This window comes from Micromys minutus (assembly GCF_963924665.1).
Source record: "Micromys minutus genome assembly, chromosome: 11".
In the NCBI taxonomy this organism is placed as follows: Eukaryota; Metazoa; Chordata; class Mammalia; order Rodentia; family Muridae; genus Micromys; species Micromys minutus.
Window position 1 is genome coordinate 16,664,877 of NC_137980.1, and position 12,673 is coordinate 16,677,549.

Consider the following 12,673-nt stretch of genomic DNA (forward strand, 5'->3'; position numbering starts at 1 on the left):
GAGACTTGCCGACAGCCACACTTGGAATGCAAAAGGCTATTCGAATTTCATAATCTCACAGATTCTTTGACAGTTAACAAAATATTGTCAGAGATACAGGTAGAAATGTGTCATGACCTATTTTCCAGAGAGGAATTTGAGGAGAAGAAAGACTTGGATAGTTGATTACCACCAGTTGGGAAGGATGTGAGCTCTCAGCACTTTCTGTTATGAGGCGTGGCTGTCTCTGAGCATCCACAACTCTGCCTCCAGAGGCTCATCAAAGCGTGTATACACTGATGTCAGACTGTACATGAGTATCCTGTCTGTTGGCAGCAGTAACCCGGCCTATTCACTCTTGGTAGCTGGAGCTCCTAGCATATCATAGATGTTTTGTAAATGTTGGTTGATAGAACAAACCACTTGATTTGATTTGATTATAGGTTTTATATGTTGACTAAAATTAGGATTTGTAGTTTAAATAAAACTAATTTTGAAGTCATATAACAAATCAAGGAACACATTCAACATCTATAGTCAAGAAATGGAAAAGCTATATTCTCAGAGAATGTATAATTGAATAGCATATACCAAAAAATATGAAAAGTTCTCTTCATGTTTGATTTTTATTTTTAACAGCTTTTTTTTTTTTTTTTTGAGGGGGAGTTGCGGGAGGGACACTGCTGAAGCCTTTCCTGAGTTGAAGGCCGGGAATGTGTAGCTCATCTTGTATCAGTGCTTACTGGTCTCGACACAGGAGTGGAGAGAGCGGACAGTGGAAATGACTGGGAGGGGGCAAGCAGGGGGCAGAGCAGGGGTCTGTGGTGGTGGCTGGTCACTAGCCTGGGCAGGAACCAGGTGGTACTCCTGACATGTGGTAGAGACTGAGGAGTGGCAGGGTTGGGAATGGGTTTTAGAAGCCAATGAAGGAAAAGTGAAGGAAGCCCCAACTTCGGGTTTGCGTACATACTTTAAGCATCTCTAGCATTTGGAAGAAATGGTCTAAGCTGGTATAAATAGGTTCTTTTTGGAGATTGTATTTTTCAGTGCAACACATATTTTGCACTTGATACTTTTTGAGTAGAAAGGTATTTTCCGCTCTTTGAACATTTTAGTAAAATGACTGTCTTTTAGTAATTTTTAGGCTCGTAACGCCCACAGAAGAATTGCTGGAATGGGATATTATTGAAGTTAAACGCCTTCTTGACCACCAGGACAATATTCTGTCATTGGCTAACATCAGTGGTAAGCTCATTGTGAACATTCATGTTATGTAGGGTTTCAGAATTTCCAGCCTGTTCCATATCTCAGAATTACAGTTAAGATAATAGTTAAGATTAGTAGAGATTGTTGATAGCTCTTACTCTAAGCTTTGCGTCAGGAGAACCTGGATCAAGCCTCATAGTTTGGAACTACTTGGTAGCTGTGGGGTACCCATCACAGGCTGTGAATTCCAGTGCTTATACCATTTTTGCATTCTTCACGGGTGGCCCTGGCTCTATTAATATCAGTGACTGAGTATGATGTCAGAAGAGATCACAGACTGGCTTCTGGCTTCTAGTTAGTTCTTGTAGATAAGGAATGGCGGCCCTCATAACTGAACCAGGTGATTTGTGTGAGTCACCGTACACACAGGAGACACAGCAGAAGGAGTTGCGGCACCCGAATTCCTGGAGACCCCGGGCACTGGGGAATATGTTGTATAAACATGAGATGGGGAAGGGTGAAAAGGAGTATGAAGAACCCCAAATACAGACTTGCCTGTGTGTCTTCTTAAGCCATTTGGTCCCATTTTCAGATGCACCAATGAGCATCCTTCCCAGTTTCAGCATCCAGCATCTTCCCCTCATTAGCCAGCATCTTACAAAATCCAGGTGCACATCTTTCCACGGGTCAGATCATCTGTGGTGATGGCAGTAAGAGTGGTTGTATCTCTATCCATGAATGGCAGCTCTAAAAGCAAGTTCTTATATGGACAACAATTCTTTGAGCCTTCTGGGAAACACTGAACCATGATGAAGTCCTGGAGCTTCTAAGGAAACCAGGCCAGGTCTGGCCCATCATGTTGGTTATAACTGGATCTATGTCTTATTTTCGGGAAGTGCTGACCTCATTGAAGCATCATGGTTCTTTCAGTGAAGGTGACCAATTATTGCTGAGTGAGCCTTAGTAGCTTCATGGCCCAGCTTTTGCTGTGCAGTATCCAATTAGGCATATAACTTCTTATAATTTTTACTTTAGTTTTTGCTGCCCTGCTTCTTTTTTTTTTTTCCTCACACACCTAATACCAGTGACTAGTTACTGGGTTTACATATTATATCAGAAATGTGTTTATAAAAACTATTTCTTGCCAGGTGTGGTAGTGTAACCGTTTAATCTCAGCACTCGGGAGGCAGAGTAGGGATTTCTAAGTTTAAGGGCAGCCTGACCTACAGAGAGTTCTAGTACACAGAGAAACCCTGTCTTGAAAAACCAAAAATAAATAAATAGATAATTAAAAAATTTTAGATTATAATATAATTATACCACTTCCCCCATACCCTCCCATATATCCTTTCTTGTTCTCTGTAAAATTCATGGCCTCTTTTTTTTTATCAGTTGTTCCCATATACATACATATATACATACATTCATACACATGCACACACACACACACACATAAATATGACCTACTAAGTCTGTATAATGTTACTGGAAGCATGTTTTCAGGACAGACCATTTGGCATTTTTAAGGCATGGAGAGACAGCTCAGTAGGTAGGAGAAGTTTCTGTGCAAGCATGAAGACAGATCCCCAGAAAACTGAAAGTCACATGTATGTGTGTACACTGAAAGCCACGTGTATCTCTGTGTTCTCATAACCACACTGAAAGTCACATGTATGTGTGTGTTCTCATAACCACACTGAAAGCCACGTGTATCTGTGTGTTCTTATAACCACACTGAAAGCCACATGTATGTGTGTGTTCTCATAACCACACTGAAAGTCACATGTATGTGTGTATTCTCATAACCACACTGAAAGCCACGTGTATCTGTGTGTTCTTATAACCACACTGAAAGTAACATGTATGTGTGTGTTCTCATAACCACACTGAAAGTCACATGTATGTGTATATTCTCATAACCACACTGAAAGCCACATGTATGTGTGTGTTCTCATAACCACACTGAAAGTCACATGTATGTGTGTGTTCTCATAACCACACTGAAAGCCACATGTATCTGTGTGTTCCCTTAACCACACTGAAAGCCATGTGTATCAGTGTGTTCCTGTAACCACACTGAAAGCCACATGTATCTGTGTGTTCCTGTAACCACACTGAAAGCCACATGTATGTGTGTGTTTACAACCACAGCACGGATGAAGGTGGATAAAGGAAAGTCACGAGGACTTGCTGGCTGTCACCCTAGCCAAAGCCAGCAAGCACCAGGTTCAGTGAGAGATAGCAGGCAGAGTTCTTGTCCTGAGGGAAGAAGGTGGGGGTTGCTCAGGGCATCCAGCTTCTCCTCTGACCTCCATATCCATGTACAGAGGCCCACATTCCAGAATACACACATCAACATACAACATAACACACACACACACACACACACACACTTTAAAAAAAGAAGTGCATTTTTAGTGAGGTGTTCCCAGGGAAGCCTTGAATACCCTAAACTATGTTTGATAAGTACCAGACTAGCTGAAGAGTTCTGAGTGCTGGGCAGGTTTCCTAAGACATGTCGACGTTGTTACCCTCTTCTGGCAAAGAGCTCTGTGTGTTCATTTCATTCCTTTGCTGGCTCTGTGTTGTCCGTGTGGTGATCACAAAGGGCTAATGCTTGTGAGGCAGGGATAGCCAGGTGCCAGGAGAGATTTTTTTTCCAAGTGGCTTTCAACATTACAGGGTGAAATCCATTCACTGTCAGCATTGAGGTTGTTTGGTGTGAAACATTTCGAATGACCTGTCTGGAAATGTAAATATTTACACAGGGAGAGAAACTACAGCTAAGATGAATGTATCTGCTGTGATTTTGGGGGAAAAGATTGAGGAGGTCATAACGTTGTGTTTCTGTTGTATAAAAGAACCACAGGGTGAGCAGCTGTGTGTTCTCAAAAGGTTAATTTTGTGCTGACTAGAGACCCGGATCTAGAGTCAAGGAGTATCTTTCTCCTCCTTGGTTCCTCTGATTTTTTTGTAGCTGAGTAAAAATTATGAAAAACTTTGGAAAGCCATGGAAAAATTAGTACTGCTGAAGTTCTCAAAACTTAGACAGCATTACAACTAGAATTGTTTTCCTCCTGAGATCAGAGATAAACTTATTTCTACACACACAAATTCTGTAGTATGTTAGCAAACTAGATACCAATTAGCTACCTATAGGATTCTGAAACCAAGATAAAAATAATGTTTATATCTAAGATAGTTAGTGAGTTTTATTTCTTATAGATTGTTTGTCTGGCTTCAGCAGACTATTAGTCTGGGTTTATTTGATGAATGGCATAATATAGTCACAATTATCCACCTGTTTATTCCTAAATTGTAAATTACTATGTGCCTTAATACCGTTGATGTACAGTAATAGCAGGATTCAAAATAATACTAGAGGTTCAAAGGTAACATGGGGTGCATTTTAAAAATGGCTAGATATTTATTATTTAATTATTTTTATAATTGTTCTTATTTAATGCACAAGGAATCCAAGACAGACAAAAGTTAATGATTTCCTCGATACCATTGGGCTAGTAAGAGGTGGAGCCAGAATTGTAACCTAAGTTCTATGGTGCATTGTTCTGCTCTGACTTGCCTTAAATATGTAGGACTAGAAATAAATTAGCGGAAAGGTAACTCAGTTTAGCATTTGCATAGTATTGATTAAATGTACAGTGTATGAATTGTCTAGGTGTTTAACTCTATTTGAGAGTTATAAAACCTGTTATTTCACAAGTTAAGCATAGTCCTAATAAACTATGACAGCAGCAAGCCACAGTAAGAATGGCATTGAATGAAGACCGTGCCATCATTCAAACACCAGCGCACATCTGTCTGTGTTTTCTGAGCGTATGCACATATGCGCATGGTTTGCTGTTTTGTAAGAATATGGTGTGAATACAGTTCCATGCCAATATAAATATTTTAGAGCTTACTTTTTAATAGCTAATACTATTATATTTTATGGTTCTTTGGTTTATTTAGTCTGCAGTTGGATATTTGGGTTGATCTGAAATCCTTAGGATTATATCTCATAAGTTTGTACGTACATTGTTGTGCATTTCCCTCGAGATAAAGCCCATGAGGTGGAACTGGTGAGTCAGTATGTTTACTGTTTTACAGTCTGACTCATATTAATTCATCCTGGAAATAACTGTACCCAGTGGCAGCAAAGTGCACTACGACATCGGCAGTGTGTGAACATGCTGGCTCCCACGCGGTCCTTCCTGGACTTACACGTCACTGAAAATTTCTTTGATTATTGAAGCAGTTAAAAACGGTATCGCTTGTCCATTTTCCACACGTTTTCTCTTTCTTAGTAACTCCCAGGGGTGCCATGTGCATTGGATATGATTGAATATGATGAGCCATTTTGACATTTGAGTTCCCAGTCCTCCTCCTCTCAGTCCACCCCGTCTCTGCCAGGCAGATATTTCATGTCTCCGCCTGCCCCACCTCTTTTAAGGTCCTTCAGTTGCTCCTCCCATGGAACTGTTTACCTTATTCAATCCACTCTAAAAGCGCCTTCCGTGCTTTCATTCACAGGTTGTTGGTATATCATTATAGGCTCTTTCATTTTATTCCTGCAAAAGATGACCAGACATTATAGATAGTATCTTTATTGACACAAACTGCACTATGTCTCCTTAAGTAAGTGACCTAGTCTCTTTCTGGTCTCCGTATTGTCATATTAATCTTTCTGATTAGCTTGTCGAGGTACAATTGAGACGCCCACACATTTTCAGTTTTAGCCTAGAGACCATGATGGATAATGGAGCTTCGTGAACTCTCCCTAGATACAAGTTTCGTCACCGGCTCGCACGTGGGAGAGCTGATCATCTGGGATGCCCTGGACTGGACTGTGCTGGCCTACGAGCACACCTTCTGGAGCCCGGCTGCACAGCTGGATGCACAGCAGGAAATAAAGCTCTGTCAAAAACAAAATGACATTTCCATTAATCACTTCACATGCGATGAAGAGGTAGTTTATGTTATAGTTATTACAAATAAAATTGCTGTCTGATACATAAAGCCTTATATACTGAATATAAAAAGTTATGACAGCAGGCTGCTGGGAGGGCTCAGTGGGCAAAATCACTTATAACCTAAGTTTAATGGACAGCATCCATAGGGTAGAGAGAACACACACACATACTGCACAGCATGCAAACACACACACATACACTCATGTGCCACACACATGCACACCACACACACACACACACACACACACACATGCCACACCCCCACTAAATTCACACCAAACACAGCATACACTCACACACTCACACACACACACACACACACACACACACACTCACATTTAAGGAGAGTTATTTCTCCCAGCGTTCAGAGCCTTTGAGAAAAGCACTGAAGGAAACCTTTTTTTCATTTTATCTTGTGCTTTTTATCCTAATTTACACGTGCTGTCATTTTATTTAAAAAATGTCAGTAATGGTGCTTTTCTCTTCTTTGTACTATTTTTTGTGCCACTTGTGTGTGTGCACATGTGTGTGTTATATGTACATGTTGCCTATGTGTGTTATCTGTACTCATGTATGGTGTGTGTGCATGTTTATGTGGGTATTTGCATGTGGTGCCACAGCCAGCACTGCAGGTGAGTTTGTAGGCTGAAGGTGAGTGTCCAGTGTCTTCCTCCATTTCTTTTCACCTTATTTAATTTAAAAATGTACTTGTACATAAACAGCTGTGTTGTGATGTCAGGATAATTGCAGGAATTGGTTCTCTTCTCCCGTTACAGGGGTCCCAGGGTTGGAACTCTGGTCATGAGACTTGGTGGCAGGCACCTTACCCACTGAGCCATCTTACCAGTTCTTCAGTTTCTTCCATTTTAACTCGCCCATCTGGAGAGTAACAATAATGCTTTCCTTTTGCACCTTAACAAGATGCTATACGGCTGGAGTAAAGTTAGCATCAGCAGCAGTACTTTCTAAAGACTTAAAGTGTCATTTAAATCATCAGACGGCCCTAGCCTCACATCTCCTTCAGGTCTATAGGCCTTTTGTTTGCTTAAGATGTGCAGTGCAAGTCCTTTTGCCTACATTTCCAGACAAAAGCAGCCGAGTAAATTCCCGAGGGTCCCTGCGTTCTGTGGAAGCCCAGGCTGCACCCCCACACCTTCTGCCACAGGGCCGGGGGCAGCCACCGCTTCTGCAGCTCTGGTCTCCAGAGAGGAGAAGGCAGGGCTCAGCTGCTCTGTGCAGAGCTTTCTCTACAGGGCGTTCCTCCTGCTTGCTTAGGGTGCTAACCCTTTCTTGGTGGCTTTGACATTGGGGGGCTTGAGAGGGCAGGGCTATAATTTTTGTCTTGAAGGCTGGAAAGGTAACAGTAGCTTTCCGATGTCACACAGGGGCGGGAAATCTATCACAACAGGTCGTAAAGATGAGCTTTATGTCAATTTCTGAAGTTTGTCCCCCTCCCTGTCTAGAATATATTTGCTGCAGTTGGAAGGGGGTTATATGTGTATAACCTACAATTGAAGCGTGTGATTGCCTGCCAGAAAACTGCACATGATTCCAACATCCTACACATCGATAAACTTCCAAACAGGTACCGTTTCCATCTCTTCTGCAAAGATGAAAGTCACGGTTGCCAGGGCCACCAGCATAATTTCTGCAGTGACCAAATTACCTGGCTCCGTGTCTTGACCTTGGCATTCTTTTTCAAATAGAGAATGTTCCGTGACTGTAAGCGAAGAGGTATAGCGGTATATGACAGAAATTTACAAAAGCACGAAGGGTTTCATTTAAATGGTTATTTAATGAGGCAAAATGTCACAGTGTACGATTTTTCTTTTTTAATATTTTCTGTAAATCATTTCTTTTTACAATGGTGTATGTTTATCGATAAAATCAGATAGTAGGCCTATTACTTTGGCAGCTGAGTATCTAGTAATGAAGTCACGGGGCAGCTCGTTAGTTATTTGTAGAATGCGGCACTGTGGAAAGAGAGAGCAAGGGATGGGAGGGGCTCCGGGTGGTTTCAGCCCTGAGCTCTTGGCTAGGCCTACAAAGGGGCTTAAGCGCTCCTTGTATCCTTTTCTCCCCGGCTTTTTGTTCCGACAGGCAGTTAATCTCGTGCTCAGAAGATGGCGCTGTGCGCATGTGGGAGGTCCGAGAAAAACAGCAGCTGGCAGCCGAGCCTGTCCCAACAGGTGTGCCTTCCTCCACTGAGGGTGCCTGGTCCTCTCCCTCCAGCCGCTCTCCCTCCTCCTCTCTCTCCCCTCTTTTTTCCTTTTTCATCTCATTTGACGGGAAAACAAACGGTAATGAGGAATCGCATAGAATGTACTCTGTGCAGGGATCGGACCTTTACAGAAAGCATCTGGTGCTTGGAATTGGGAACTACGTCTTCCTTTTGCCCCAGTGTAAAACTGTTACTTTATTTCATCTGACTCAATTGCAAGTTTATATTTTAGGAGAAAACTGTGACGTTCAAGTAATCTAAATAGCCAGGAAGCACACAGACCCATAGCCAGATTTTCCTGTGTTCTCGAGATAGGTCTGAAGTGCCTTTCCTTCCCCCCCCCCCCCCCCCCCCCCCCAGTTCTGAGGATTGCATACACCCTCTAAGGCTGTTTACTTCTCTTGCGTTCCAGTGTCTGTCTGGTTCTGTTAGCATGTTTCTTTGCCACTAGTGGATGGATAGGGGCAGTAGAGATGAGGAGCTAGGTGAGTTAGGGAAACACACCATAATGTATTCGCAGTGTCAGCTCAGCCCTTGACTAACCTAGTGTGAGACGTGGTTGCGTTCCAACTTTGTCTTCCCGTAAGGAAAGAGCACAGTGGCTTATGAAGTGACTGAGAGGACTGTCTTTTTTTTTTTTTTTGTAGGATTTTTTAATATGTGGGGGTTTGGAAGAGTAAACAAACAGGCCAGCCAGCCTGTGAAAAAGCAGGAAGAAAACGTCACCACGTGTTCCCTGGAGCTCATCGGAGATCTGATTGGACACTCATCCTCGGTGGAGGTAGATCTTTCAGGCGGCCTGTGGACCTGGCCGCTCCTGCTTTCGTATCATGCTTCTGTTTCCCCCAGATGCTCTAAATAAGACCCCCATATAATCTCTAGGAGCTGGACCTTCAGAGGCTGGATTTGAGGATGCAGGCAATGTATTGGGTTAAGGATGGGCTTACTGGCCATTATATGGGAGGAGAGAAGCCGATGATAGGACAGTGTTAGTGACCCTGAATATGTATCACAATAATCAACAGAGGACGCTTGGAAGCTCGGGTGTTAGGACTGTGTGTAGGGTAAAGGCCTCAACAGACTCTAGTTCTAGGGATCATAACCACATTGAGGATCAGGGTATTGACTCCATAGGACACTGCTACCTTACCAGTAAACATTGTGAGCCTTGGGAACCATGTGGTATTGTGCACACATTAATATTTTACAGAATACACTAACTATTGTTTGTAAGGAAGGAAGGGATTGCTGGCCATGGGAACTGGTAACCGTGTCACCAGATAGAGTGGAAGGGTTCATGCATTGTTCTTCCTGGTTTTAGGCTGTGAAGAACAAATTGCTTTTAATTTAGGCGGGCAATCATAACTAGAAGCAGCAGCTGCATTGGCCATTAGACATTTTAATAGAATGCAGTCCTTGTCCTCTTGGATTTTATACCTCTGTAGAGAGGAAGGAAAAAGACCGAATGAGCTGGTAAGCAAGGCTACTTCTGACTGACTGAGGTAGAAGGCAGCTGGAGGAAACACTTCTTATGTATCCTGTAAAAGTCTACAGGTGTAGCGGATTCAAGATGAGCTTCAGAGTTATGCCAGACTAATAGACGTGGAGCTGTGGCCCCGTGTGTCCCTGTTATTGGGTGCTGTGTCTTGCTTGGCTATGAAGTTGCTCAGTACTTGGTTTTTACCGTTGCTTTGTCTTGAGCGGCTGCCGTGCAGGTTACAGGCCGTGAGCATGTGGTAGATAACAGCTCGTGCACGCTGTGACAGAGGGCGGATAGGATGGACAGACTCACTGGGTTTCCATAAACAGACACTAGTCGGAGAGAAATCCTGTAGGAGTAAGGCTAACGAGATTAGGTGCTTTTTTTTAAAATAATGGGAGCCCACTGAGCAGATGAAAACCATTTTATGTGTCATTTCCCTGCGGTACTCATGAAGGCAAGAAGAGGGCATTGTGTCCGCAGGGACTGAAGTTACAGCTGGTTGTAGGGTCTCATGCAGGTGCTGGGAATTGAACCGAGGCATTCTGGGAGAACTGCTGAGCCACCTCTCCATTAAAAGTTTTAAGCTGTGGAAGAGACCTTTGAGACGGCACATTTATCATTCTATGAGTTGAAGGTTCTAGAACTTTCTTGGAAGGGTTTGCTCCTTTGGCTCCTCCCTCTCCCCCAAGACTTTCACATACTATATGTGAGCTGCCCTCCCCATCACCGAGCTGCCCCCCACCCCCATCCTACACAGCAGCGTTTTTCAAAAGCACCTTTGGCTTCATTGGCAAGTCCAGGCTCTCTGGTGCTAGCAGGTGCTGCCCTGAATATCCTCAGGCATTTAGTGTCCTCTCTCTTGCTGCCTGGCCCGGCCCTTCTGCCTCACACACCAATGATGTTCCAGTTCTCCTGAGAATTTTTGCTCCTGTATTTCTCCCTTTTACTCCATAGTCATGGTGAGTCCTAAACTTTGTCTTTACTCTCTTGTCCCTGGCTCCTCCCTTCTTTCACTGGTTCACTAAAGGACCTCACTCTTGTCCTAGGTTTCTGTCTCACACACTACCTCTCTCTGTCCACAGCATCATTCTTTCTCAGTCCTGCACTTAGACTGTCCCCTCTGCTTCCCCAGCACATCCTTTCCCTCTGTGTGGAGAGGCTTGTCCCTGTGGTCCGAGTGCTATTGCTGGGTCTCCGTTCGGAGTTTCTGTGGCATGGCACAGTGGAGTGCCCGGTTGGATTACAGAATCCTTCATTGGTACCCCAGTTGTTGGCCCTTGTTTTCACATCGGGGACCACAAGTAAGCTGAAGTCACCCAGTAAACACAGTGTACCGACTCAGCATCTTGACTTTACAGAAATCGCTGAAGCCAGTGTTTATCTTGGGAAATTTGGCGTTAAGATGTTTTATTGGTAGCCATTTTTCTAGTAAATAATGCAAGTGTAAGAGGACCCATTCCTGACGAATCTCAAAGCCAAGATGTGAATAATTAGATGGTGGTAAATTCAGAAGATGAAATTTTAAAAACTCATATACTTTGCAGGAATAGCCATTACTGTATTTCTGTAGTTGGTCAACCAAAGCCATTGAGATATTAAATATTGGTTGTAACAACAGGCTTTGAGGAAAAGTTGCACTAGGTGTGGTGGTACGTGCTTGTAAACCCAGCACTAGGGAGGCGGATACAGCAGGATGTGGTAACCTTCACACTAAGCCTGGACTGAGCTTCAGGGTACAGCCTGACGCACAGCAGCGGCACACGGGCCTGGCTTGACTCACCAGTGCTAAAATCAAGGAAGCCTCTCACTAGAAACTGAAATCACGTTTGCGTTCATATCCGAAGAAACCGCCATGGCCGAGGAAAGCACGCGTGGTAACCTAGCTTCCCCTTCTCACCAATCTCAAATTAGTGTTTCAATTTCCTTTCCAGATGTTTCTATATTTTGAGGACCATGGACTTGTGACATGCTCTGCAGATCATCTCATCATTTTGTGGAAAAATGGAGAGCAAGAATCCGGGTTACGCAGCCTAAAGTTGTTTCAGAAGTTAGAAGGGAATGGTGACTTATACCCACAGTCTACTTGAAGGAGCTGGATGGGTGTGCACACAAGAAGCTTGCACATCCAATACAGTGCACTACTCTGAAAACCACCAACACATCCATCCCTTCACCTGTACTGTTTTCTCGCCTGTGAAGTTCTGGCTGACTGTTGGCAACATGTGTCCACCCATGAACATAGCACATGGTCTTCCTGTGCAGGTGGTGGGCGCTGTGTTCTGTCTTGTAAAGCAGTAGAGAAAAGATAAATGTAACGTTGTCACACATTGTTTACAAGTTTTATTTTGGGTTTCTTTAGAGACTGTTGAAGACTTTCCATGAGAGATATTTCCTCTCTGCTGCAAATTTTCCTATCCCTCAGTAGCTATCAGTGTCCAATAGAACCAAACTGGAATCTTAGCTGAGAGAGAGAGAGAGAGAGAGAGAGAGAGAGAGAGAGAGAGAGAGAGAGAGGAGAGAAAGAGAGAGAGAGAGAGAGAGAGAGAGAGGGAGGAAGGGAGGGAGGAAGGGAGGGAGGGAGAGAGAGAGAGAGAGAGAGAGAGAGAGAGAGAGAGAGAGAGAGGGAGGGAGGGAGAGAGAGATAGAGAGAGAGAGAGAATTATATTCTTTAAGTACAGTGATTCTGTTTGGTTCCAACTGGTTTTAGTCACTGAAAAAAAAAATGTAATTGTGCCCACTAAAATCCCCGTGTGCCCCAGTCCGCAGGCATCATCTGAACATTTCTTTCTCAGTGTGAACTGGCCTGGCCCC

The 12,673-nt window shown here is 43.5% G+C and overlaps 1 protein-coding gene across 1 annotated transcript in view; it reads left to right on the plus strand.

The window, feature by feature from the left end:
• Window positions 1-12,176, plus strand: part of WDR41 (WD repeat domain 41) — a 50,702-nt gene extending 38,526 nt beyond the window's left edge. The window contains exons 8-13 of the mRNA XM_080925815.1: window positions 1,114-1,224; window positions 5,970-6,154; window positions 7,622-7,743; window positions 8,259-8,347; window positions 9,027-9,160; window positions 11,794-12,176. Coding sequence (XP_080781941.1) covers window positions 1,114-1,224; window positions 5,970-6,154; window positions 7,622-7,743; window positions 8,259-8,347; window positions 9,027-9,160; window positions 11,794-11,949 — 797 coding nt within the window. The 3' untranslated portion in view covers window positions 11,950-12,176. The remainder of the gene's footprint in view (window positions 1-1,113; window positions 1,225-5,969; window positions 6,155-7,621; window positions 7,744-8,258; window positions 8,348-9,026; window positions 9,161-11,793) is intronic.
• Window positions 12,177-12,673: the final 497 nt, after the last annotated feature.